Raw genomic sequence first — 27,782 nt, 5'->3', positions numbered from 1 at the left:
TGTAACAGCATAGCAGGATTTTTAGTCTCCCTTTTCCCCCTCTGGGACTCCCAAACAAATTGTTCCTGGGCTTCTGCCTGCTGTCAAGCAGGCCTCTTCCTCCTGACTGAGTTGCCTGGCGTGTTGTTTAGTGATCTCTGTGGTGCTGCCAGCAAACCCGGCGGGTCTCCAGGAGAGGACTATGCTACTCACATGGGAAGACTTTTGGGTAGATGTGATGTCCCCTCTGGCTCTAACCAGTGGCTTCTCCTGCAGACAGAGATGCAGCTGTTCCTTCTCCTGTTCCTGCTGCTGATGGCCTCTACTCCAGGGTCTTGGGTGAGTGCAGCCTTGTCAGGGCCTGGGAGGTTTCTTTAGGAGAGGTGGGGGAGGGGCAGTGCCAGGAAGACTTGGCGGGAAGAATTGAGCCTACAGCTGCCCAGCTCCATGGAGGTCTGTCTGACTAAAGTGTTTAGACTCCTAACTGGACACAGGGCAGTTTGCAGGAACCAATGTCCTACCTGAAGGTGATGGGTACAGTCCACTGGGCCCTGGCTAATGCTTCAGAGCGTTTATCATGACTTCTTCCCTTTAAAGAGAAAAGAGCCAGAGATGTACTGCCGGGACCAGCCTACTTTGGTCTGGTCTACTCTGCCTGAAGGGGACAGCTGGAATGTTCCCCTTCTCTGAGGTTCAGTAGGCAGCCACTAGGTCCATGTGTTTTTTGGACAGTTGAAATGTACACAACCAAGGAGCTTTTGATGTTGACTTGAGTTTACTTCGAATCTAGAGGTGGCTGAGGCTGTCAGGTTAGAGCAAACCTAGAGGGTGGATTCTGGAAGCCGAGTGGCGATCAGGTATCTGTTTTCATGAGGGAAGCCCAAGGAATAAGGCTCCTTGGAGTCATAAGGCTAGACTGGGACCCTTTGCAGGGACAGGGCATCTGCAGAGCTGGGTGCTCAGAAGAGAGAACACAGGGATGCCAGGTCCCGTTCTACCGTGAAAATCTCCCCACAAGGGAGACCACAGTCTTACCCATCCCCCCCCCCCCCCCCCCGGAAGACTCAAATGAGACAAGAAAGTCTCAAAGGGCTAAGACTGCTACCCTGGGGAGGAGAGGGGGTACACTGCTTCTACAGTAATATGGGTGGAGACAAGAAGGGCAGACAGGAGTGGGTGCCAGTGGCAGGCACTAGGAAGCCCCCCAAAAGCTCATACCCTGACACATAGGCCTGTCAGGCAGTTGGTGGGCTGCAGCCCCACTTCCTCATGTCCTTCTTACATGCCACCTGCGCCAGCCTATAGCCCCCACTCCCTAGATCCTGCTCTGAGATCCTTCAGCACAGGCTGATGAGAGTCTGGGTGGAGCGGTCTCCATGTCACCATCAAATCCCCAGGATGCAGTCCCAGAGCCACTCCAGAACATCTGTTCCATTTTAGTCCGTTCTCCAAGCCATAGATTCCTGGGCTTTGGGTGATCTAATGTCCACACCGTAAGTTGTCACACTTATGAATCAATGAATGGGAAGCTCATTGGATTCTATGAGGTCCCTTCTCCCATGTAGGGGACACATGTGGCCTTCTGCTTCACCCTCTCCTCCCTTCTCCCCTGCACAAAAGGCCTAGATGAGGTTGGATTCTTTCCCTGTCCTCTGGTAGAGAGGTGTGATTCAGGTTCACTATTCAGTGGCCTCTAACTGGTGGGTCCTTATCACCCTAGGGTCCCTGTCAGGGTTGACTAATCAGCTTAACACAATGACTGGACAGATGATCAAAGCGAGACTGGGACTCCCTTCACCTGCCCTGTCATCTGTCTCCTTCCCACACTCATCCTGGTGCCCTCAGGCAGCGGGTCTTGTGGACACCGGCAGGAAAGGGGGCTCCTGAGCTGGGACCTGGAGCTAACAGAAGGGTGGGGAGCGGAGAGCAGCATGAGACAGGCGGGGACAGGCCCAGAGCAGGGTTGGGCCTCACCAGTTCCTGGCTTCTCATCACCACACAGCTTGAGGTGTGGATAATTACACAGAGAATGAAATGTGCTCATGCCACTCGTGACCAGATGTGTGTGGAAAGGTGCAGGGGGCGTGGTTCAGCTTTGTACCTGCCAGGGCTCACACATATGCCAGCAGGAGGCCTGTACCTTAGAGGTGCTGTTCTCAGGAAGCAAGGAATGTCTTTATAGGGCAGCTGGCAGAAGGGGAACCTCTCGAGAGCCCTAAGTTCAGACCACTCCCCTACCTGTAAGACAACCTAAAATGTCTTCATGGCCAGAGTTCTGGACGCAGGAGTTAGCCCTATCTTGCCTCCAGAAGAGTTGGGTTTCTGGGGGCAGTTAAACCAAGAGGCCTAGACAAAGACCTAAATAGACCCTGGTCAGGGCCAGCAGTAGCTAGACATGTGAGGGCCACATCCTAGTACTCACCACATGACGGCAAGGCATGAGGGTCACGCAGGCTAGAATCTCAGTCTGGCGAGTCACCCCCACACCTACGACACAGTAAGCTCCCCACTTTAAAATAGAAACTCGAGCCGAATAAAACCGGCTTGCACTTCACTGCCAGAATACCTGAGCACTTGGGTTCACTGGTTTGGAAAGCTCGGAGGTTCAGTTCTAGCTAGATCTGAAGGAGCCGATGATTTACCATGAGAGGCTGGACCTGTGGTCTGGCTGGCCCCTGCTTGGCTTTGTGTGGTTAGCAAGCTTAGTGTGGTTTGCTCTGCTTCCGAACTGTGGTCTATAAAAACAAGAGTACTGAGATCCTCGGCATTGGCCGTCAGCAGACTTCCCCTGGTCACTCAGGTTGGCGAGCTATGAGCTCCCCGTTGGGGAAGTTCTTGTTTCTCTTTGTCCATACTTGGACTCCTTCTGAATACTGGGAGTTATACTTCCTAAAGGTTCATATGGTGGTGCTTCGAGTTAAGTCCCCTTCAGCACATGGGACGTGTTTACAGCATATCCCCTGCCTCCCGTGTCTAGTTGCTTAGGATCCAGTGTCTCATTCGGCTGCCTGCTCCCCAAGGCAGGAGGGGACACAGCCGTAGGATGAGTGCTTGGGGCTATAGTGTGTGGTGCCTAGACTTTCCTGCTGTTCCTCTGCGTCACTCTCCCTGGGAGCCATTAGGCTATGAGGCTTCGATGAGAGACTGTGTGTACCACGTGGCCATGTGATTCTGGCTGCAAGGTGTCACATCCAGTATGACACTTCCGTTGTGTCATTTCAAGAAGGCAGATTAGATCTATCTCGTAGAAACACTCAGGGCCCAGAAGTTCATGGCTGTTTCATTTCACAAAGTCTCCACAGTTTGAGGCCTAAGCTTGTTCCCAAGTCAATGCCCAGTCTAAAGGACTGATCCCACTCTGGCCTTCACATGGAGTTTTCCAGAGGAAAGGAGTGCAGGAGGAAGAGGAGGACAAATGCCTGTCCACTCTCCGGAATGCTCCTGACCGATAACCAACTCTTCTATTTGTTTGCTACTGACTAGAACTTAGGGGGTGGCCCAGTAAGCTACAGGAAGCTAAGAGTAAGATTCTCTTGTAAGGGTAAGGGGGTGTCCCCAGGAGTGTCTGCCACAGATGAACAGGAATGCTGTAGTGTCCCCCAACCCCCAACCCACAGAGGACAAAATTAAAGTTCCTAGTTTACTAGACAAGAACTATAGAAGTTTCTGGAAGCTCAGTCCCTGACATCTAGAGCAGAAGAGGCTCAACCAGAAGGGACTTGGGTGGTTTTCTCCAGGGGATCTGGTTCTGTCGTTTCTTGGGGCTACTCTCTGAACAGATAGAGCCCCACCTAACCTGAGGACCTGCCATGATCTGTCCCACCCTTAAAGGTCTCTCTGTAAAGGGCCAGGTCCACTGATCCACAGGCTCCATTCAGGGGACACCAAGCCAAGCTCTGAACTTGCCATAGTCTCACATAGTCAGGGGAGAAATCGTCTTCTGTACCACATCTGGCAAACAGTAGACAGCCGGAACACATGGCTACCTTGCTAGACAAGTAGCCCACAGTGAAGTAAGATGACAGGCCCAAAGTAATGCATCAAGGTACCCTTGTCCTAGCCCCCCCACAACCCTTTTAAAAAAGGACCCCTTCTTTCACGTTAGAGTGCACCCACAAATGCCTGCAGGGCCTGTCCTCCAGGCTTCCTGAAACTGCAGGCTCTTCCCAGCTGACTGAGCCTAGTCACACCTAGGCTGGCTGTCCCTCCCACTACTTAAGACAGCAGGTTAAGTTTGCAATGAACATTTAGGACCGACTACCCAGTGGCGCTTCTGTGTCCTAACCCCGCAGTACTGGAAGTCTCTAGGCTCTTTGAACTGGTTGGGGCGCATCTTTAGTAAGGGGTCCTCTGCCGGGCTCTGAGGGGGTGGTGGTGGTGGTGGTGGTGGTGGTGGTGGTGGTGGTGGTGGTGGTGGTGGTGGTGGTGAGTCACAGGCAGAGCGCGGTTTTTCACAGGCTCGAAATGTGCGGCGCCAGAGTGACACCTGGGGCGCCTGGGGCGAATGGAGCCCCTGCAGCCGGACCTGTGGAGGAGGCATCAGCTTCCGCGAGCGCCCCTGCTACTCTCAGAGGTAGGGAGGGAAGGTCTAGAGCCTGGCACCCCCTTAAAAGAAACCAAGTGAGGAATGTCTGGCTGCTGGGCTGGAGCCTGACATCAGGGCCGTTAGGTGGCAGATTCATTGTGGAAGAGTAACAGGGCATACAGGAAAGCAAGTATTTCCCCGTGTACTCACCCCGGATTCCAGCTTCACCTAGACTGAGAGGAGCTGGGCCGGTCTACTTCCTCCTGTGGCACCTTGTGGTGGTGGTGGGGTGTGGTCGTGGTGGGCAGGAGGTAAGGGTAGAGTGGGGTAGGAGCGGTGGTGGGCGTTGGGGGAGCTTAATTTGCAGAGTTAATGAACAGCCGCCCTCCTTGGCTCCTAGTTGCTGAGGTTATCTTTGCCCTCAGCTGCTTTGTCAAGTGCAGAGGACCCTCTCCTGACAAATGTTAAGAATTTACTATGGGCACTGTGCTGTGACGGGCAGAGCAAGGAGGGGGTCGGGTACAAAGGAAAGGTCATGGGGCGCCCCCTACCGGCGTTTTTGTGAACTGGTTCCTGAGAACCTGTGGGAGAATGGCACATGACTGTCATCTCAGCACTAGGAGAGTGGAGTCAGGATAGTGAAATGTTCACGGTCCTCCTCACCTAGAGTCAGCCTGGGACTTAGTCTCACAAGACATACATACATACGTACGTACATAGCTAGCCAGGCGGTGGTGGCGCATGCCTTTAATCCCAGTACATGGTAGACAGAGGCAGGCGGATCTCTGAGTTCGAGGCCAGCCTGGTCTACAGAGTGAGTTCCAGGACAGCCAGGGCTACACAGAGAAACCCTACCTTGAAAAACCAAAACCCAAAACAAAACAAAACAAACTGTCAACCGTCCCCCCAAACCAACCAACCAACCCTGAAAAAAACAAAAACAAAAAAAACAAAACAAAACAAAAACCCAGAACTTCTAACACACTGGATTATTTCTTACTAAGGTACAGATTGACCCCACAGGTAGAGGTGGAATAAGTGAAGTTCAAGGACCAAGAGATTTGGGTCCTAGTGCAACGCACCCCCCAACCCCAACTGCCTTGGACTCTGGTCCAGCCTTGCCCACCGGGGCCCCTCACAGAGAGACCAGGAGAGCCCAAGAACGGGTGGGGGACGTTGGGGTCTTCCCGATGATACTCTCGCTCTGCAGGAGAGATGGAGGCGCCAGCTGCGTGGGCCCGGCGCGCAGCCATCGCACCTGCCACACCGAGGTACAGCCTGCGTGCCCCTCCCTGCTCCCCGCCCCTCCTCTCTCGCCCCATCCTCACGCCCTGCCTACGACCTGCCAGGCACTGTGGGAGAGCAAGAGTTCTGCCTCTCCTGGGACAAGGGTGGGTGGGACAGAAGCGAGGACCCCAGGGCTCCAGGACACGGAGGATGGCTAGCGGAGGACCTTAACCTCCCCAGTGCCCACGCTGACACCCATGTTCTCGTGCAGAGCTGCCCAGACGGCGTGCGGGACTTCCGGGCCGAGCAGTGCGCAGAGTTCGACGGCACCGACTTCCAGGGTCGTCGCTACCGGTGGCTGCCCTACTACGCTGGTAAGCAGCGCCGCCCTGCTCTGTAGCGCCCCTCAAAGGTGCCTTGACACTTAGACAAGGACCGGATCCTTATCGTGCTCTCTGTAACCCAGTAAGGTCTTTCCGGCCCTTTCTCCTCAATACACATTTTTAAAAGCAAAGCTCTGGTCTTCAATCCGGTTTTGTTCAGTTCTGAAGCCTTACCCCCTTATGCCCCAGAGGCTTGGAGTGAGGGGCCACCTGGAGGCATGGTGCTGCTTGGAGCCAACAGTGCCAAAATGGCTATACCCCATCTACCTGGACCCATCTAGTGGTCTGAGAAAACACTAGGCAGGGTTCAGGAAAAGAACACCAGTGGGTATGCATCTGAATCGTTTTGGAATAAGTTCAGTTCCTATCACCCATGTCAGTAGGATACGACCGTCTAAATCCAGTTCCAGGGAATCCGATACCCTCTTCTGGTCTCCACCCTCAGATGGAATTCTCTCTGTGTGTGTGTCTCTCTCTCTCTCTCTCTCTCTCTCTCTCTCTCTCTCTCTCTCTCTCTCTGTGTCTCTCTCTCTGTGTCTCTCTCTCTCTCTCACACACACACACACACACACACACACACACACACACACACACACCATGATGGTGGTAATAATACGGGGATAGGGCTGGAAAGATGGGTCAGCAGTTAAGTGCTCTTAACTTACAGGAACTTGAGTTGGCTTTTCACCACCGGTGTCAGGTGGCTGTGAACCACCTGTAAGTCCAGCTCTAGGGGATCCTATACCCTCTTCTGGCCTCCGCGGCACCTGCATTTACATGTACACACACACATAGTTATCTTTACTTATTTTTATCTTAAAATATAGTGGTTGACCGCTTTGCAGTGGACATGATTATGATCTTGCTAGGGCTTTGGGGGTTATTTAAGGTTATTCTCAGTCATATAGGGACTTAAGGATTTGTGGGGAGAGGGGAGCACAGGCAGGGTCTTACTATATAGCTCTGGTCGTCCTGGAACCAGGTTGGCTTCCAAGTCAGGGATCCCCCTGCCTCTACCAGTTGGTGCTGGAATTAAAGGTGTACGCCACCACGCCCAGCCTTCAAGGCAGGCATCGGGTGGAGACCTCGCCTCAAAATAAAATGGCAAAGAATGGAATTTTATTCTTTGTAGAGGTTGCCCGTTGACTTGGTTCCCCCAAGACACACGTACATTCACAGAAAATATCCCTTTTCCGTGGGAGAGAGGGCAGGTATCCGTGCTGCTTGGGAAGGGGCTCTCTTGGCAAGAGTGCCCTTCTGGCTGCTTCTGTAGCTGCCGCCACCACCAATGCCTCCCTTGGGCGTTCTCACAAGGCCTTGTGCCGGGGTCAGCTTCCCACCCTCTTGCCCATCCAGCCCCCAACAGATGTTCAGACATTAGTTTCTTTTAGTTGCTGTGGTAAAAACACCATGAAAGGAAGTTTATAAAAGGAGTTTATCTCTGGGCTTGTGATTCCAGGAGAATCTGTAGTAGCTGGTGGTGGCTGGTGGTGGCTGGTGTGGGAATCCAGTTGATGATATTTCAACCACACACAGTAAGAGAACTCAAGCCAGAAGTGAGGCAGGGGGGCTGTAAACTTTGAAAGCCCACACTCGGTAATGTACACCACCCCTCAACATTCCACGACCTCCCCAAACAGCACCACTAACTGGGGACCAAGTCTTTACATACATGAGCCTGTGAGAGACAGTTTTTATTCAAACCAGTTTGGTGCCAAGATGCCAGCTCTCTCCTCTTGCCCACCCAGCCCCTAATAAGTGTGAGCTGAACTGCATTCCCAAGGGGCAGAACTTCTACTACAAGCACAAGGACGCGGTGGTGGATGGGACCCCCTGTGAGCCTGGCCAGAGGGACATCTGTGTGGATGGCGTCTGCCGAGTGAGTTACGCCCCTTCCCAGCTGGCTGGGGGATTATTATGGGTGATGACTTCCAGCACCAGCAGGACCAAGTGGCTGTCAGGAGCTTGGTGGTTTCTTACATCACTAGGTCCCAGAATGCAATGCAGTCATCACGAGTGTTCTCTGACCACTTCAACTTTGCCCTTGAGAACACTAACTTTATTAAAGAAACTCTCTGGATGTCCCAGCTCTCTCTGTCCTGTCAGCCTGGGCTCACCGTTCTCTGAGGAAAGGAGAGGATCAGCCCTCTGGCCTGCCCAAGCCCACATTTAAGGAGTTACATCCAAAATGGGAGAGACACGAACTCCAAAGAGAGGCAGGAAGTGGTTAGCAGGAGCCGGGATGGGTCTGAGCCATTCCAGTGCCCTGCTGTCCCGCCTGAGGCATTTGGAATGGGGTGCTCGCCTCTCCTGTTCTATCCCACCTTGCTCTCACTCCCGCCCCCTTCCCCCGCAGGTAGTCGGCTGTGATCACAAGTTAGACTCAACCAAGCAGGAGGACAAGTGTCTGCAGTGTGGGGGCGATGGCTCATCCTGCTACCCAATCACAGGAACCTTTGATGCCAATGATCTCAGCAGAGGTGGGGTCGCACAGGGGTCTCTGCAGGGGTCTGTTGCCCGCCCACCTTGGCTTGCCTGTCACCTTCTCTGACCAAGGCTTGAGACCAAGTAATCCTCACAGCACTCAGTGGGGCTGGCTCAGGTCACGTGCCCTACACAGGCTCCTTTTCCTTATGCGCCCACCTTGGTTGGGACCCTAGCCCACGAGTGCGGTCTCATCTCACACGGCTGACGCCTGGAGGCCGCCCTCATCGCGCCCCACCTCGTCCTACGTTCCTTCTCTCTCCCAAGCTGTCCTGGTACCCAGAGCCTACTCCCACCCTCTACCAAAATCACTACCCCCCAAAAAGTCCCACCGAGAGCAAGCCGGTACCCTCTCCTGGATCTTGTTCCAATCAGGTTACAACCAGATCTTCATCATTCCTGCGGGGGCCACTAGTATTCGCATCGAGGAAGCTGCTGCCAGCAGGAACTTCCTGGGTGAGAGATGGTTTGGAGCTGGGCAGCCTGGGGCGCATAGGGGCAACTCGCTCTCCCACGTCCCTGACAGGCTGGCTTTCCACAGCCGTGAAGAGCATCCGAGGCGAGTACTATCTCAATGGGCACTGGACCATTGAGACAGCCCAGGCTCTTCCAGTGGCCAGCACAGTCCTACAGTATGAACGAGGTGTGGAAGGGGACCTGGCTCCTGAGAGGCTCCAGGCCCGGGGCCCTACCTCGGAGCCCCTGGTCATCGAGGTGAGTGGGTCACAGATGGAAGTTCCCTGGACAGGTGGGCCGGCTGCCGGGGCTACCGTGGGCCAGGCAGGGGGACTTCAGCGAAGACACTCTCTTCAGCTCATTAGCCAGGAGTCCAATCCCGGAGTACACTACGAGTACTACCTGCCCGTGAATGACCCCGGCCGAGGTTTCAGCTGGAGCCATGGTTCCTGGGGTGACTGCAGTGCCGAGTGCGGTGGAGGTGAACACTGGGGTCTGGGGGAGGAAATAGATGACACAGGCTGATAAGTGCCCTGTCCTCAGGTATTCCACCGCTGGGGTGGAGCATCTCCACATAAGGAAAAAGTTAGGTGTCCCATGAAGGGCTGCAGACTTTACTAAGATGGGGGTGACCTCTTGGGAGAAGTGGCGCACTGGGGATCTGTCACTCTCACTTAGGACTCTTTGAGCCTCAGCTTCTTCCTCTGTAGGCTGAGGATGATGGTGGTACCTGTCAGAGAGGGACACATGACCAGGGTGAGCTGTGGGCCCAGTCCAGAAGGTGCCTAACTAGTGAGTTTATTTGGGGAGCCCTGGCCTCCCAGCAGCTTTGTGCGATCCTCCTCCTGACAGGTCACCAGACCCGCCTGGTGTTCTGCACCATTGACAATGAGGCCTATCCAGACCACATGTGCCAACACCAGCCTCGGCCAGCCCACCGACGGTCATGCAACACTCAACCCTGTCCGAAGACCAAGCGGTGAGGGCTTGCCAGCCCCTTCCACCTTTGGTGGAGCCCAGGAACTTGGGTGGGAAGGGAGGGGAAGGCATATGTTTTAGAAGGCTGAAGGTTGAGGGTGGGGTGCAGGGTGCCTCACATCAGGTGGCAGCTGTCTCTGAGGGAGGCAGTGTATGGGCCTGAGTGTTCAGAACGCCCAGTCTGGGATCAGGAAGAATTGGGGACAATGTCAGAGGTCCCTGTCTGAGGCAACAGGGGGCTCAAGCAGATGCCTAGGGGTGAGTGAGGCAGGAATTTGGCCAAAGGGCCAGTAGACTTTGGCAAACACCTTTGTTCGTGCACAAAGGATCTCTTTCCTGCACCGGCCTGGAGCGTGGCGCTATGCTGGGGCCCAGCATGTGTGTAGGAACAGGTAATCCGTGGGCCAGGGGGTTCCTGCAGGGCTGGTGTTGGGCTCCTCAACCCCCTGGCCTGGTGAGATGGTGGTGGGCCTGGCTTTGCATGGTGTCTCTGGAGCTTCTCTTTCCTTTGGTCCTTGTACCCCCAGCCAGGCAGGGTTTCTCCACATACCGGGAGAATAGCCTTTCTGGAGATCACCTCACACAGGATAGCAACCCATGGGGTGTAGCTGGGGTGCCAGGACCCAGTGAAAAGGAGAAAGGGAGAGTCGGGGCACAGATAGGAAGGCTGAGGGGCAGCATCCAGGACTGTCAGTTATAGAGACCCTTCAGGGGCCAGTGAGCCATAGAGGATGCCTAGGAGGCCTGGCTGGTGGTCTCTCTACAGAGTTCTTGGGGAGGGTTGGGATGGGCCCTCGATGCACTCTGTGATGGGGAGCTGCAGCCTCTTGGACTAGTCTTAACTGTCCGCCCTTTTTTTGGGGTCAGCTGGAAGGTAGGACCATGGACGCCCTGCTCCGTCTCCTGTGGGGGTGGATTCCAGTCTCGCTCTGTCTACTGCATATCCTCAGATGGGAATGGTGACCAGGAGGCTGCTGAGGAGAACCAGTGTGCTGGCCTAGCTGGGAAGCCCCCTACCACACAGGCTTGCAACCTGCAGCACTGTGCAGTCTGGAGCGTGGAGCCCTGGGGAGAGGTGAGGTGTGCCTTAGACTAGGAGCTATGGCTTGGAACGTTTGCCTTCTGCCGAGGTCCCCAGAGGGTGAGGGACCTAGCTGGCCATCTTGGAAGATGTGGCCGAAGCTGGGATGAGACACAACTTCTAGACTCTGGTCCAGGGTTCTCTTACAATCTCTAGCATCCCAGGGCTAGATGGGAAAGGGTTTGCCTTGGCGGGAAGACAGAGCTAGACATGTTTGTGGGTAAGAGTCTCCTGCGTTCACATGCACTAAAGTGGTTAAGAATGCTTGCTGCTCTTCCTGAAGGGCCTGAGTTTGATTCCTGACCTTCATGTCAGGTTTTTCCATAACTGCCTATAATTCCAGCTCCAGGGGATCGGGACACCCTCTTCTGGTCTCACTGTCATGAGCACACACGAGTAGCATACACACACAGAGACATGCATATACTCATAAATAGAAATAAATCTAAAAATAAAAGGAGTGTGAAAAGCACTCTTCAGGCTGTGCCTCCTCAGAACAGTGACTCGGCCTCTCTGGGCTCAGGAGTGGGATAAAGGCGCGAGAGCTCTCCAGGGCTGGGGGACATCCCTGCTGATAGCTGTCCTTACAGTGCTCGGTTACATGCGGAACTGGCATCAGGAAGAGGAGTGTCACCTGCCGAGGGGCTGAGGAGTCCCTGGTCCATGCCGCAGCATGCTCCTTGAAGGACCAGCCAACCCTCACGGAGCCCTGTGTGCAAGAGGCCTGTCCTGTGCTCCGTGGCCAGGCCTGGCATGTTGGCTCATGGAGTCTGGTAAGTGCCCGTCTCTTCCCAATGCCTGCTGTCCAGGCCTGGTCCCGGGGCTCCCGGACAGGCGCTTGCAGAGAGTGCTGTCCCCTCCTTCTTCAGGGGTGTCCTCAGCCTCAGGGTCTCTCTCTTTCCACTCCACCCTGGCCCATCAGTGCTCTAAAAGCTGTGGTTCTGGGATTCGGAGACGGCAGGTGATTTGTACCATCGGGCCGCCTGGTCGTTGTGTGGACCTGCAGTCGTCCAAGCCTGCCGAGGTGGAAGCCTGCAACAGACAGCCCTGTCATCTTCCTCAGGGTACGAGAGGGCAGGGAGGGCGGCACCCCCTTGTCCCCTGGATGCCTGTTTCGTGCACACCTCCCGCCTGGGGCTGTTTTCCCACATCTCTGGTTATTGCTGCCTCTGCTGTTACCAAATCCATGTACAGGTCCCTGTGAACTCAAAGTGTGTCATTCTAGATGTCATCTTTACATTAGTTTCCTTATGCTGTATGCCCCACGTGGCTGGCTTCTGAGACCTGCTAGCTCTAAGCTTCCTGAGGGCTGGGTCCATGGTTCCTGTTCCTCTCTCCACTTTCCCCCACAATGCACCTGCTATGCAGGAGGTACTGAGCAACTGTTTGTTGAATGGCTGAATGAGTGAAGAGAGAACATGTACTGCTTCTGCCTGTCTGCCCTCTCCCTCTCCCCCATCCCTCTAGGGAAGAAGGCCTCTCAGGAATGGGGGGGGGGCTTCTGCTGAGGGAAGGGCGCAGAGGCAGGACTTCCTTGATGTGTGAGCATGATTCTGAAGGAAGTCAGGGTCATGACGAAGCTAGGCTTACTGGTTTGTGGAACCCTGAGATATGGGCTCCAGATGGAGACAACAGGATTCCAGTGGAGGTGTGTGGCAGGTCTCGGAGGGGCAGGGGACGTGGCTCAGAGCATGTGCGTGCTGACCTCAGTGTGGCCCTGGGCACGTGTGATTCCTCTCACCTGGACACTGTGGGCAGCAAAGGTGACTGTCCATCCTTGTGACTGTCATGGGACACTGTGTCTGAGCATACAGATCCCATGGGAGAGAATGGTGCTGAGCTGTACCAGGGCCATTCATGGTTCTGGAGGTAGAGAGAGATTGGCTTGTGCTCAGGGGGTAGTCTGAAGGAGAGAGATGCTCCAGGGAGCAGAAGGCAGGAACCCAGGAGGTAAACTGTGGCGGCATCTCATGTGTGTGATGTCCTGCACACTGATAAAGGGGACCCAGTGATGCTTTAGTGTTAGTATCGTTATTGGTTTGTTGAAACAGGATATAATGTAGCCTAGGCTGACCCTAAACTTATTATGTAGCTAAGGATGACTTTGAATTCCCCCTCAGCTTCCCAACCTCCTATGTGCTGGGATTACAGATGTGCACCACCATGCTAGACCGAGAAATGTCTTTTTAAAAATTTGATTTAAGTTTTTTTTATGTGTACTGTACTTTGCTTGGGTGTACATCTATGTACTTTGCAAACGCCTAGCACCTGCAGAGCCAGGAGGCATCAGAATTCCCAGAAACCGGAGTTACAGATGGCTGCTGGCCAGTGATGTCTCCAGCCTCAACACAATTATATTTTAATTAACTCTGTCTAGGCTAATGCTCGATGTAGCCCTGGCTGGCCTGGAACTCCGACATCACTTAGTAGGTTCTGGGACCCCAGACCTCACGCCTCATAGTAAACACATCCTCCACAGACCTATCTCCTACTGTAGTATCCTTAAGTCTGTGTTCATTATCCCATCAACACCAAACCAGGAGAGCAGAGCCCCCCACACACACTGAGAAACATTGACTGCTACCTTATTTAAAACACAAAACAACAACAAAAGACCATTTCTCTGATTTTTATGATTAAAAAAAAATCTAGCAATTTTATTAAAACTATTAACTACTAAATGCCATAAAAATCCATTTTTTTTTCTCATGTAGGGGCTCAAACCCAGGGCCTGGTTCATGCTAGGCAAGTGCCCTACCGACTCAGCTGCCTGTGGCCTCCGGGTCACTTTGGTTTAACAGGACAGTGACTTAATTTTGCTAAGTTGGGCAAGGTTAAAAAAAAAAAAAACAACATCCATGTAGAAAAGCTGCAGAAGACCTTTGAGCCAGGCATGTTGGTCATACCTTCAATCCCTACACCTGAGATGCTGAGGCAGAAGGATTCTTGTGAGTTTAAAGCCAATGCAGTGACAAAGTCCCTGCTGAGATGTGTTGTATGGGTTGGGATATTGACTTTTCTCTCTGGTCTTGCTTTGCTCTGGTTCTGCCTTCCATACCTACCTGCTAATTGGTTCTCTACAGAGGTTCCTAGTATACAGGACTCAAGGACCCGCCACTCAGACCCCAGGGTGCTGTCAGGCCCCCAAGTGTCTCCAGTTGCAGGTGAGAAGCTGGATTCCTGCTTCTGGGATCTATCATCTATGAGTCTGGGTGGCCTGGAGGGAGTGGAGACCTTGGAAAGAGATTTAAGCCAGACGTGGGCTGAGGGTGAGGGGTGTTGGTACATCACAGTGGTCTTTCTTTCTCACATATAGATACTAGAGACCAGCAGTGGGCTACCCTGGAGAGACCCAGGGCTCGGAGTAACCCCAGAGAGGGTCAGGACCCTCACCTGTCCTCTGCAGGCTGGGCCCCAACTCTGCAGCATCCACCACACCAGCCACCTCCGAGGCCTAGCTCAGGGCCCCGTGACTGCAGACACAGCCCCCATGGGTGCTGTCCTGATGGCCATACACCATCTCTTGGGCCTCAGTGGCAGGGCTGTCCCCTGGCTGGGGCCTCATGTCTTCAGAGCAGGTGGGTTGAGACTGCTCTTCTCCTCAGCAGGGTAGAAAGGGGAGGTGGAGCTGGGCCATGGTGGGTGGGCCAGCATCCCTGCATAGGGCAAGCTTGACCAGTTTAGATCAGAGTTCCTGAGGTGCCCTGGCTGTGTCTTTTTTTTTTTTTTTTTTTTTGGTGGAGGGGAGACTTTTTTTTTCCTCCTGATGGGCTTCTAACATGCCCAGCCTGTGGATGGAGAGGTAACCTAAGGCCTGTAGCAGGCACAAGAAGTGGTAATTCCAGTTTCCAGGCTCAGGAGCCCAGTGTGAAGTTGGTCATATCTCAAAGATCTTCTACCAACACACCCCTTCAGCCTCACCAGGAGGGGGCTGAGTCACCCCACTCTAAGTGCCTTCCCTGAAGTTCTTCCAAGGCTCCTGAGGGACTGTGTTGCTTAGGGTCTGGGATTTCAGGCCAGCAACTTTGGGGTGACATCCCCCTCTCAGCCACTTGCTAGATGTTTTGCTGGGTGACTTGAGGCAAATGACTTCTCTGCTTTTGCCCTCCTCCTCTGAGAACCAGGAACAACAGCTGCTTTTGACTGAGGCCATGAGGAGGATTGCCCTTCCTTCTAAAACATTCTGTTCACCTTGCTTTGCACACTCTGGTTGGTGTAAGAGAAACGAGGGAGCCTGATGTTTGTGTGGGCTCAGGTGGCTTTGGAATATGGGGTGTACATTGCATCACACATAGGTCCACTGTCAGGGCTGTACGTCCCTGGGTTCCAGTGGGTGTGAGGAGAGCCTGGGGCTCGAAGAATGGTTTGTCCTCAAGGAAACAGGCTGTCTCAGACCGATCTTTACCTGGACAGTCTCTTATGTAGGCAGCCTCAGAGCCTGGTTCTACCTGTGGAGAGACAGGGCTGGCAAGTAAGGGTGGCTGTGTACTGCTTCCTAGGTACGGATGCTGCCCTGATGGGGTGTCTGCAGCTGAGGGCCCCCGACAGGCTGGTTGTACCAGGTCTCACAGCAGCGACAACACGGGAAACAGGCCAGGGTCCAGGGCAGTGGCTTCCAAGGTAAGTGGCTCTCATGGCAAGAACAGAGCTCCATGCTACCAGGGTCTTTGTAGCTTCAGCCTTGGGAAACGGAGGACCCTACAAACCTGGCAACCTAGGCCATCCTTTCAAAGACCAGGGCTTCAGAGGTGGTCTCCAATCCCCCCCAGGCCTGGGTGGGGTTCTCTGACTCTGAGTCATGGTTGTGTCCCTTCTCTTTTCCTGTCACCCTCCCTCCGGTCAGCCCAGGCTCGCCACTGAAAACAAGATTTATTCCTAACTTCCCAATCTCTGGCTTCTTCTCCAGAACCCCAAGGTCCACCAACCCCAGGCCCATGAGAGCGAGCCCAGCGAGTGTCGAAGCTCTAAGTTTGGCTGTTGCTATGACAACGTGGCTTCTGCATCTGGTCCTCTGGGGGAAGGCTGTGTGGGCCAGCCCAGCTATGGTGAGATGGTGCCACTTCCCATCCTTATGTCACTGGATCCTTCATCCTCACCCATGGCCAGATATCTCATTGACTCAGATTTCCCAATACGTGAGCACACACCACATACCAGGCCAGAGGGATGTTCCTGTATCTAAGATGTTTACGTTAGGCTGGGAGGATTATCAGTGGGACTGTCAGTGCTGTGGATGCGGCTCAGATGGTAGAGTGCTTGCCTGGCATGCACGAAGCCCTGAGTTCAATCTTCAGTACTACATAAACCAGATATGGTGGTACAGGTTTATAATCCCAGCACTTGAGAGGTAGAGGCAGGAAGAGCAGAAGCTCAAGGTCATTTTCAGCTACATTCAATGTTTAAGGCCAGCCTGAAATATATAAGATTATGTTGAAAGGAAGGAAGGAAGGAAGAAAGGAAAGGAAAGAAAGAGAAATGGGGATCTTAAGTAAAACAAGGTCCATCCTGTGTCTGGGATCAGGCTCCTCCCAAAGGAAGGGCAGGGCAAAGTGGGCAGTGTGCTGTAGGGCTTGCCCGTGCCTGAGAATGGGGTGTGTGTTGCAGGGCGTAGCAGCTGAGTTTTAGAGAGATCAGGGCTGGAGCATAGGATGGCGGATGGGTGGTGCTTCCAGGGTCTGTCATGGGAATATGCATCTGAAGTCTGACAGGCTGGTGGCCCAGGGCTCTCCAGAAGGGTGGGATCAGGACAGGTAGCTTGAAGAGATGGAGCAGGCTGTCTAGGCTGACCAGCAGGGCTGTCCTGCTGGGCACGTTCATAGCCCCTCGGGGGTAGTCACAGTGAAGTCAAACTCCTGGCTGGTTTGTGTGTGCACCACACCACAGGGCCCAGGCTGGAAGGGACATTAGGTTGCTCAGGGAGCCCTGGTCTTTTCTTCCTGGGGACTCTAATTTGGCATGGGTGGGGCCTGCTGCGACTTAGCCTAAGGAAGTCTAGGACAGATCCTGGGAGTATCCTGGGCTCCTAGGGGAGTTCAGGGGTCCTGGCAAGAGTGGGGCTGTGCTCTATAAAGCAGGACAGGTGTGCTCACCTGTGACATATTCCATCCCCAATCCACAGCCTACCCAGTGCGGTGTCTGCTGCCCAGTGCTCAAGGGTCGTGTGGAGACTGGGCCGCCCACTGGTACTTTGTGGCATCAGTGGGCCGGTGTAACCGCTTTTGGTATGGCGGCTGCCATGGCAATGCCAATAACTTTGCGTCGGAGCAGGAGTGCATGAACACCTGCCGGGGGCAGCATGGGCCCCGCCATCCTGAGGCAGGAGCCACTGGACATCGCGTCCACATGGATGGTGGCCAACGTGGTCCTGGAGGCCAGCAGGAACCTGATTGGCATAGGACAGGAGCCACAGTCCCAAGACTGCCCTCACCTTCTGGAAGCCCTTGGCGGAGAGAACAGGAGCCTGGGCCAGGGGAGGCGCCCCACATCCCAGCCCATGGAAGACGGCCTGGAGGTCAGGAGCTCCGGCCCAGAGTCCCTGGACTGGATAGAGATGCTAGGCCAGCAGTGCCACCTACACATAGTCCCTCCTACAGGTGAGGCCTGCTTCCCAGGTGAGGGCATAGGATGCCCAGGCCTGGACCAAGCCCCAGCCCATGCTTTATTCTGACTCTGACCCCTAGATAGTCCGGCCAGGTGGGTCTTGTCATCCCATTACAGAGATCCTGAGGGTTAGCAGAGGTATCTGCTCCTAGATTCTTTCTCTGATCTACCCACTGTACCAAGGTCTGTGTCTAGCTGGAAAAGCTAGCTCCAAGCCTCAGTTTCTTCACTGTAAAATAGTGATAATATTTCACTCCCTGGATATATCGTAGGTTTTGATATTGCTGGTTATTTATCACTCGCCCCACGGTGTTAATAAGGGGTTTGGGGTATAAGAAGACTTAAGGAACCAAAGCACACACTGCAGGGGTCAACCATTCTGTGTTGGTCAGCTGCCTGGGGGTGAGTCAGGAGGTCAGGAAGGTTAGAGTCTCCTATGGGACTCTAGCCCTACACATGCCTATGAGAGTCTCCCTGGCCATGCTCCTGTGGTGGGAGGCAGCAGACACATTACTTCCCGTCTGTCTCTGCAGGATCAGCTTGGCAGGCCCGGAACCCTCCCTGGTACAGGCAGCTCCAGGGCAGGCAGTACAACTCTTCTGCCCTGGCAACATCCCCCCGGAATTCCAGGCAGGGTGGCAGAAAGAGGGCCGGCCCATCTCCTCTAACAGGTGTGTGTAAACCCACGGTCCCATCTGCTGTGTGAGAGGTTCACTGTAAGATACTGGTGAGCAATCGCTACCTTCCATGTCCTGCATGTGTAATGTCCTCTCTTGTAGAGAAGCCCTTCTGGCATTCCTCGGGAGTGTGAGAGGGCTCAGAGTGCTATATGGTCTTCTCTGGTAGCATGGGAGCTGGGGGATTTTTACTGCCTTCAGGAGCCCAGAAATCATGTCTTTCCTCCCTCCATTCAGGTACCAACTACAGGCAGATGGCTCCCTCATCATCAGCCCCTTGAGGCCAGAGGATGCTGGCATTTATAGCTGTGGCAGCCACAGGCCAGGCCACGAGACCCAGAAGATACAGCTTCAAGTCACAGGTTTTTGTCCCATCTCATTTATTCCACCTCCCGGGGTCTCACAAAACAGAGTTGGGAGTGAAGGAGGAAGGAAGGGAGGGAGGGGCTGGGCAGGGGCTGACCCACCCTAGAAAGGCATAAGTTCCTCCTTGGGTCACTTCTTCCTGGGACAGGAACTATACCCTGTTGTCATCGTTGTCGTAGTCTTTTTTTCCCTGTGTCTTTGCTGGTCTCTTCCATTCCCTTCTCAAAGCTCCTACCTTGCTTCTTTTGGCTTCCTGACAGGGGATGACATGGCAGTGCTGTCTGAGGGCCAGTCAAGGCATTTCCCTGAGACCAGGAATTCAGACCCTGGCCATGGTCCTCGGAACCGTGGAACAGGAGCAGAAGCTGGGGGCCACAGGGTTCTCTCTTCCTCACACCCTAGGCCTGCCACCAGGTAACAGCACAGCATGCGCCAATTCTCCCAGCTTTTCCTGGTCCGTGGTCTCAATAGGAGATGAGGGAAGGTTTGTGCTGTGCTTGGATTTTGCCACCCAGTGACCTGAGAGGTGACAATTAGAAAAGCCTAGCTCCTTGAGCTGGCCTTGAGGGGTGGTTCAATCTCAGGGGACTTGAGGGGCAAAGAAGGCAGCACATCTGTCAAGGCCTAGTGGCAGATGGGGCAGGAGGAGGTAGACAGAACACACTGGGTATGTTTAGCCAGCAAAGGTGGCAGCCAGCTTGAGCCTTTCAGACCCTACCCCGGTTCTTAACAAACTGTTAGGACACACAGTGTTGGTGTCCTAACAGAACTAAAGGATAATTTTAGGAAGCCAACACTGACTAGAGAGGGAGAAAGGGAACCATACAGAGGACCCCTGTTGTAGGGAGAAGCAGAAGACAGGGCCCTTAGCTGTGTGTGTACAATTTGTTCTGTAGGTTACGTCTGGACCGGACTCAGCCTGGAGTGGTAGATGCCAATCCTGGCCAGCGGATCCGGCTGACCTGCCGTGCTGAAGGCTTCCCAGTCCCCACCATCGAGTGGCAGAGAGACGGGCAGCTGGTCTCTTCTCCCAGGTTCATTCATCCCCTCCTGCTGTCCTGTCCGGTCGCTAGCCACACCCATCCTATGGAGGCCAGAGCAGGACTTTAGGCTCTGGAGGAACAGGGTTGGAACACAGGACTTCTGGGCATTCCTAAAGTATGGTTGACAAAAATAGGAGGTCAGCCAAGGGAGGAGACAGCTCTGCACGCCCTGGGCCGTGCTGATGTCTACTGTCTGTCCTGGAAGCTGCGGGGAGCTAGACAGAAGTATGTGCTTCTTGGCAGCAGGTTATACACAGGCGCTAAATAGCATACAGTTTACTACAGAATCTGGATTTGAGGTTATTTGCATATGGCAAAAAAACCAGTAAGTCTAAGTCTCTAATCCCAGCACCCTAGAGGCAGAGGTAGTTTCTGTGAGTTAAGGCCAGCCTGGTCTACATATGGAATTCCAGAACAGATAGGGGTACATAGTAAGAGTCATTGAAAGGAAAAATATCCAATCAGGACCCCTAAAACCAAGTTCTTAGCACAAAGGAGATTTGTCTCTGAGGGACAAAGGGCAGGAAATAACAGACCAAGACAGGGGATAGAGGAGGAGGGAGATGGGGAAGAGGCAGGGATGTTTGTCCAACAGTGGGAGGAAGGACTATTTCTGGATAGGGAAGATAGAGTGTATCTGGTTAGAGTGGCCCAGAGGAAGATGTGGTTTATAAAGGTACAAGAGGGGGCTGGAGGGATGGCTCAGTGGTTAAGAGCACTGACTGCTCTTCCAGAGGTCCTGAGTTCAATTCCCAGCAATCACATGGCGGCTCACAACCACCTGTAATGAGATCTGATGCCCTCTTCTGGTGTACAGGTACATGCAAGCAGAACATTGTATACATAGTAAATAAATCTTTGGTACAAGAAGAAACCCCCTGTCAGGATGAGGTATTTAATTGGGCATGCTAATTAGGTGAGGCAAAGGGGGCTTTTGATTGATGGACTTCAATACTTTGATAGTTGGGCCTTAGTAGTCAGCCTCAGGAGGAGGAAGTGGCCAACTAAGGGCTTGTACTGATGAGAATGTGCTTTTATTTTAATCCCAGGTGTGGGATATGGGGCTGCATCGGCCTGTCCACAGCAGCTGACTATCCTTTGCCTCGAGCTTTAGAAGTGTGGTTTTGCCAGCTGCAGATTATTTCTGCAATTGTATGCTGTTTGGAATTCTGGGAACTTTTCAGAGGATATATAAATGCTAGGGCCTCCCGAGAATGTGGGTTATTTTCCATCATTCAGGGGTGTGGTTGCAGTTTGTTAGTAGTCATGCTCAAAGACGCAACAAAAAGAAAGAAATTAGATTCAGGGATCTCTCTCTTCCCACTCTATCCTTTCTCTCCTATGTAGTGAAAGAAGATGAAACTGGGTGTGATAAAGGATGGGAAAAAGAACCCACCAAGTAACAAACGGTCAGCCACAGTCGCCAGCTTTAGGAATGTAATCTCATGGTTTTGAGCAAGGCAGAGGGAAAGGGGGAGAAAGGCAAGCCCTCTTTGTGTATGTGTTTGATTTTTTTCTTTTTTTAAATATTTTGAGACAGGGTTTCTCTGTGTTGTCATAGCTGACCTGGAACTTGCTCTGTAGATCAGGCTGACCTCAAACTCAAGAGATTTCCCCTGCCTTTGCCTCTCGAGTGCTGGGATTAAAGGCCTGTGCTATCACCAGGCTTTCCCCCCCTTTTTGTTTTCTGACATAGGGATCGCCCTGTAGGTCAGGACGCATGGGAGTCACTACGTATACCAGGCTGGCACCAAAAACTCATGGCAATCCTTTGCTCTGCCAGGAGTGCCAAGAGGCTGGCACCAAAAACTCATGGTAATCCTCTGCTCCAGGATGATAGGCCACCACACCTGGCCCCAAATAATTCTTAAATCGGGAAATGTAAAATGATGTGTTACTGAGTTTAAAAGCCAGTTATCATCAAGTGACTTATAAGTGCAGGCAGCTGTACTGTGTGGACATCAGCAGCTCTTTGGGTAGACATTTTTGAACAGTTGGCCCCTGCTCAGTCTCCTCTGCACTCTGCCTCTCCTGATCCCAGCACAACCCCTACTTGGTTCAAAGACAAATGACTGTGTTTGGTCCCCAGGCACCAGGTGCAGCCCGACGGCTCTCTGGTCATCAGCCGGGTGACTGTGGAAGATGGTGGCTTCTACACCTGTGTTGCTTTTAATGGGCAGGACCGAGACCAGCGCTGGGTCCAGCTCAGAGTTCTGAGTAAGTCCTGAGTGAGGGGGCTAATGGGCGTTAAGGTCAAGTGGTGTGAGGTGGCAGAGGGGTTGGGCTAGCCACTGACAGTGTCTTCTCATGCCTAGGGGAGCTGATGATCACAGGCCTGCCTCCTGCTGTGACCGTGCCAGAGGGTGACACCGCCAGGCTTCTGTGTGTGGTGGCTGGAGAAAGTGTGAACATTAGGTGGTCCAGGTAAAGCATTATTCCAGTCAGGGCCACTGTCAGAAATGTCACTGTCACCACTGCTCCTATGGCACCATGCTCTGAGGCCTAGGGCCAGGGTTGGAGGCTGCAACAGCCTCTCCTACACCACAAAGCTCAGAGGACAGTGGCTGGGCTACCGTTTCTTTTTTTCTTTTGGTATTTTTAAGACAAGGTCACACTATGTAGCTCTAGCTGGCCTGGAACTCACTCTGTAGATCCGGCTGACTTCGAACTCAAAGATCTGCCTGACTCTCCCAAGTGTTGGGATTAAAGGTATATGCTACTACACCAAGCACTAATTTCTTAATCTTAGCATCACTGAAATACTGAACCAGACAAACTTGCTGTTTTAGGCCTGTGCATGGTAGGCTATTTAGCAGCGTCTAGAACATCACCTGCTAAAGCCAGTAGCATCCTCTCTGCCCAGCTTAAGATAGTGAGCGGAATTTCCAGATATGGCTGTTTCCTCCGTATTGAGACCCACAGAGCTGTATGCAGTTCTGGAGACTTTAGTGATTTTTTTTTCCAAATGTACTTAAGTGTATGAATGTTTTGCTTGCAATGTATACGTATACAACATACATGCCTGGTGCCTATGGAGGTGAGAAAGAAGGGGGTCGGATCTCCTGGAACTGGGGTTATAGGTGGTTGTGAGTCATCGTGGAGTTGCTGGAAACGGAACCACGGTCCCCTGCAAGAACGAGTTCTTAACTGCTAAGCCATCTCTCCAGCCCTGACTTCAGTAAACTGATCCAAACTGCATCTGAACGTAGGTTACTGTCTGGAGATGTGGGGGCCACTTGGGCTCAGTCTACTATGAGCTGGTGGCCCCTGGCCCAGGTTTCCTCCAGGTGCTGACTCTGCATAAAGAAAGTAAGGCTTTGGCTCTGGGAGAGTCAGGGAAGAGACCAGGGAGGTAGTGAGAGGGTAAGATGCCCTTGGGAAGAGTAATACGTGGCCAACGGCAAGCATTTCCTGGAGGGATGCCTTGGTGCGGGATGATGGTGATTCGTGTTCAGGTGCCTCTTAGGTGATCATGATGCCAGCGGCTTCAGTGCTCACAGAGACCCCATGTGGGGACATCCCGCAGTCTCTACTGATCGCTGCTTTATGTACATCTAGCCCCTGCTCCAGGGGACAGTGTACTAGAGAGGCCATCAATCACCTCCCTTGCCCCTACCACCACAGGACGGTCTCAGTCTTTACCTCATCTGTGGTGGTGTCCTACTGGCCACTTGCTTGTTCTCAAAACACTCCCTTCCCATGGCTGCCTGGTGTCCTCAGAGCTGTTACCTGGACGGCTTTGGAGACATGCCCTTCCACAGGTACAAATGACACACTTCTGGGTCTGTCTGGACTCTCCAGATCTCAGATTTGGCATCTCACAGGCACCTCAGATTCAGAACATTCATTTTTTGAACTATTCATTCCTTTCCACTTGGAGGACATCAGAGCGGAGACCTGGTCACCCATTTGCCCTCTATGGGAGAGGAGGTGGGCCCTAGAACCACCATTGCCCAGTGACCAAGCTGGCTGGTTTCTTGTGTCCACCTCCTACATCTGACCTTGACTGTCTCTACACTTGAGTGTCTCAAATCTTCTCCATGTGCACAAAGCAGCACCAGCCCCCTGCTCGCCCTTCTTCCAGGCCGCCCCAGCCAGCAGGGACAGTTCCACTCAAGCCCCCAGTCACCCCCATTGTCTGCTTAAACATTTGCCAGGAGTCCTGACTGGCTCCCTCTTGCTTCTTGCTCTGGCTGTGACAGCCTGTCTTCAAGTCCCCAAATCCCCACTGTCCTCTTCTGCTGGCCAGCCCTGCTGCTGTCTCCTCTCCTCAGGTCAGCTGCCTCTCTCTTGTGGGAGGCTCCCTGGACACTGGCATCCTCTCCTGTGCCATGAAGGTGCATTTACCTTTCCCCTGACATGGGGCCTGGCATTTGTCAGTGACAAGCTGGAGTGGGCGCCTTTGTAGGTCCAAGGCAAACTGGTAGCTCCGATGTTGTGCCACTTCAGCTTCTAATGTCCTCTTACCAATTGAGTACACCTGTCCCCTCTTCCCTGAGGTGACATCTACCTGCCATCATGGGGAGAGTTTAGCTCTGGAATAGCCTTGGCTCATTAATGTCTTTCTCATCTCGCAGCCCTCTCAGGGCATGTCTCCACAGGCCCTGTATGTTTCTCCCAATGTTCTGTCTCCTCCAGGAATGGACTGCCGATACAGGCTGATGGCCGTCGTGTGCACCAGTCCCCAGATGGCACACTGTTGATCCACAACTTGCGGCCCAGGGATGAGGGCTCTTACACATGCAGTGCCTTCCGTGGGAGCCACGCTGTGAGCCGCAGCACTGAGGTGAAGGTGGCCCTGCCAGGTGAGAGAGGCTCATCGTGGGCTTTGCTGTCCTGAAAGCAGCTGAGCACCGAGGGCCACAGGCTTAGTGATCCAAGACACTCGTTCTCCTCTGTGCTCACGTTCCAGTTTCTGGCATTGGAACTGGGGTGAGGGTTTATTATGGCCCCAGAGCCCCACTTTACTGGGGCTACCCCAAAATCTAAGGCCAAGGTGAAGATGTAGCAAAGTGTTCAGAGTTCTGTCATTCAAGGTTACCAAGTTTATTCTTAAGAATAAGATTGGCGGGGATAATGTTTACGGTGGGTGGACGGCTAAAGTCTACCAATTCTAATCAGGGTGACAGAAGGTCCCATGGGGCTGGGCAGTGGCTCAGTGCGAGCTCCTGCCTAAGGCCCTAGGCTCTAGACCAGCACCAGTAAATGGAGGACCTTCTTAAAGGCACAGGACCGATTCTTTGATCAATGTTGGCAGTCTCCTTTCCAAATCTCGTATAGTTTGTAATTTAAAGATGAAGATTAAAAACAATTCATATAAAAACGTCTGTAGAATGGAAAAGTGTGTTTTTGATTATCTAGGCATGTACAGGGTATGGTCACCCTCACCCTCCATCCACAAGACAGGCAGCCAGAGAGCTCCAGGGTGTTCCCACTGTTACACAGCACATTTGTGGCCAGCTGGGAATCAAAGCCAGGCTTTCTGACTCCTGATTTCAGTTACTTGCTTATGTAGCCCAGGCTGGTCTTGAACTTGCTATGTCGCCAACACTGGTCTCAACTTTACTCTCCCTGCCTCTGCTTCCTAGGCGCTACCATGCCTGTTGTGTTAAGTTCCACGTCAGAACTGGTGGAACAGGACTGTTTAATGTTCAAACTTGCAGGAGCTCTGCGTTTAAGTGACAGGGCAGGAGGGGCCCACTCACAGTGCCCTCCACAGGGCTTAGTGTTTCAGGGAGAGACTGAGTACCAAACAGCTCAGAGCCTCCAGCCAAGCAGCCAGTTCTCAGAACCTGAGGAGATCCTGGAGAAAGGGTCCTTAGCTTGGCGGTAACAGCACCAACTGCCTGGTGTGCTTGAACACTGTGCCACTAGAGGAGGGTTGGCCCACTGGGCAGGCCTGGCTGTCTTCCTGGAGAACTGGCCAGGGGTTGAAGTAATGTGTTAAATGTTGCTTTGTGAGACTGACACTCAGGCATCCCGCTGTGAACTCCCGAGCTCCCTGGGACCCCAGGGCCAGCCCATTGCTCTGCAATACTGAGACTCACATGGCTGTAACTGTGTATGCCTGTGTGACAGCACTCTGGTGAAAATACCATATGGCAGGACTTACACCTTTGATGTTTCTAGAAAACTCCATTCATCTATCTATACACTAATCAAACTAGTAAGAGCAAGAAAAACCAGAGTGCAGATTTACTACGGTGAAGAGAAAGTCATTTTGAGGGCTGAGGATCTGAGCGTGGTGACACACACCTATGAATCCTAGCACCTGGGTTGCACAGGCAGTATGAGTAACATTATCCTGACTTAAAACCAAAGCCAAACAACTCAAGGGGACCTGGATGCTCACATTTGTGACTAGCTGTAGATGTGTCTACAGCGAGGGACGATAATCACAAGTGTGTCTGACAATGGTGGCCAGCAGGCTGTTATTAGGCTTTTGGTGACAAGTGGCTGCCAAGCTGATCTCCCAGACCCCACCCATGGCATGAGCCCTCTTTTGTTCTTGGCTGCATGTTGCCGACCTTTCCCTATTTTGGAGGCATCTCTCCAGAACCTCAGCTGTCCCCTTCCTGTCTACTCCCATTGACCAGGCTGCAGACCTATGCTCTCATTCATTGGTTTGGAGTCACACAGTGACTGTCTCATGCAGCCAACTGTTGGCACTGGAGTTAGCTGGCATGGGGTGGTGGTGTAGGCTTTTTTCACCCTGGCTTGTTTTGCCTAAGGGCTGAGTGACTGTGAAATATTGTAGGGACAAAGGTGGTCTGCTACCTCATTCTGCCTGCCTCATTTTCTGAGGGAGAACACGGCTGTAGGGCCAAGACAGCAGTAAGCACTCAGGTTTTTGCTGTAGTTATTACGTGTCCTGGGTGCTGTTGTAAGTGGTTTTTGCAGATAAGGATCACAGGAGGGCCTGTGAGAGGCCGTGGCGAGAGCTGCCTCAGCCCTTTCTCTCGTTCCCCTGCAGCTCCAGCCGCACAGTCCAGGGATCTAGGCAAGGACTGCATCGACCAGCCCGAGCTGGCCAACTGTGCGCTGATCCTGCAGGCCCAGCTCTGTGGCAATGAATATTACTCCAGCTTCTGCTGTGCCAGCTGCTCCCGCTTCCAGCCGAATGCCCAGCCTGTCTGGCAGCAGGGATGAAGGCTAGCTGTGGCCCAGTTCTGGATGGTTTGCTGGGGAGAAGGGATGGTAAGACACGGTTTGCAGAGGGAGTCATCTTTCAGATATTGCCCCTCTCAGAAATCCAGGGTTGAGCCCCAGCAGCTGCCAGTGCTGGCCTCCCCTGTACTGCTCAACAGGGTCTGTCTTTTAGGACCACAGGCTGCTGTGAAGAGGAACCCTTCACACCTTCCCTCTAGTTTCTGCTGCGTCGAGGACCTTTTATCTGAAATGCTTTGGGCCAAAATGTTTTAAACTTTTAAGTATTTGTAGACTTTACTAACTGAGCATCCCTAACCTAAAATTCTGAAATGCCCCAAAGCTTGAAACACCCGAATGCCATGTCAGCCTTCAAAACTGTCTGGGTTTCAAAGCACGTTTGACTTTGGATGAGGGGTGTTCTGTGTCCAGAGGATCTACTTAGCACACTGCAGAGCTGGCTGGGCGGGTGTCTGTGATGCGAGGGGAGTGGTAACTGCTCACTCAGAAGGCTTCCTGCTGGAATTCACCGTTTGGGGGTCAGAGGTGAGCTCAGGCTTTCTCATCCTCCTAGGCGGAGGCACAGCCGCCTTCCCCACCGTCACTGTGCAGCGCTCACAGTGTAATGAATGCTCAGGAAAGCACTCAGCAAGGTGGAGGCCATAAGGCCTTGATGCAGGGATGTGGGATGGAAAAGCCAGACAGCCTGATAATCTGTGTGTGAAAAACACTGGGAAAGGACTCCACAGCAGGGGCACGACCTCCCAGTGAGGCAAGCTGGGAAGGCTCACTCCCTTACACAGCTCACTGGCCTGCTCAGAGCAGCAGAGTCATGAA

General features: G+C 53.1%; 1 protein-coding gene across 2 annotated transcripts; it reads left to right on the top strand.

Annotated features, from left to right (window-relative positions):
* Positions 1-261: 261 nt before the first annotated feature.
* Positions 262-26,948, top strand: Papln (papilin, proteoglycan like sulfated glycoprotein). Of its 2 annotated transcripts, XM_028782164.1 has the most exons (27): positions 262-318; positions 4,437-4,552; positions 5,715-5,775; positions 6,003-6,105; positions 7,863-7,993; positions 8,471-8,594; positions 8,974-9,054; positions 9,140-9,312; positions 9,412-9,535; positions 9,907-10,033; positions 10,359-10,424; positions 10,900-11,107; positions 11,704-11,886; positions 12,036-12,177; positions 14,197-14,277; positions 14,430-14,691; positions 15,613-15,733; positions 16,020-16,158; positions 17,232-17,706; positions 18,247-18,384; positions 18,628-18,752; positions 19,017-19,170; positions 19,653-19,790; positions 21,889-22,016; positions 22,115-22,223; positions 24,438-24,604; positions 26,773-26,948. In XM_028782164.1, exons 1-27 carry the CDS (start codon positions 262-264, stop codon positions 26,946-26,948), a joined length of 3,909 nt encoding a protein of 1,302 aa, XP_028637997.1. The 2 variants fall into 2 exon arrangements, with proteins under 2 accessions (XP_028637997.1, XP_028637998.1); XM_028782165.1 differs by lacking the exon at positions 10,359-10,424.
* The last annotated feature ends 834 nt before the right edge of the window (positions 26,949-27,782 follow it).

The sequence above is a fragment of the Grammomys surdaster genome, unplaced genomic scaffold (genome assembly GCF_004785775.1).
Source record: "Grammomys surdaster isolate TR1022 unplaced genomic scaffold, NIH_TR_1.0 721, whole genome shotgun sequence".
NCBI lineage: Eukaryota > Metazoa > Chordata > Mammalia > Rodentia > Muridae > Grammomys > Grammomys surdaster.
The sequence above is the reverse complement of the archived record's forward strand: the minus strand, read 5'-3'. Positions and strand labels throughout refer to the sequence as shown.

Bases quoted from the DNA above. Each gene is read 5' to 3' on its own strand.
- Papln (XM_028782164.1), top strand. From the start codon at position 262: ATGCAGCTGTTCCTTCTCCTGTTCCTGCTGCTGATGGCCTCTACTCCA. The intron at 10,425-10,899 runs GTAATCCGTGGG...TTTTGGGGTCAG, and splicing joins CAGCATGTGTGTAGGAACAG to CTGGAAGGTAGGACCATGGA. The intron at 18,385-18,627 runs GTGTGTGTAAAC...CCCTCCATTCAG, and splicing joins CGGCCCATCTCCTCTAACAG to GTACCAACTACAGGCAGATG.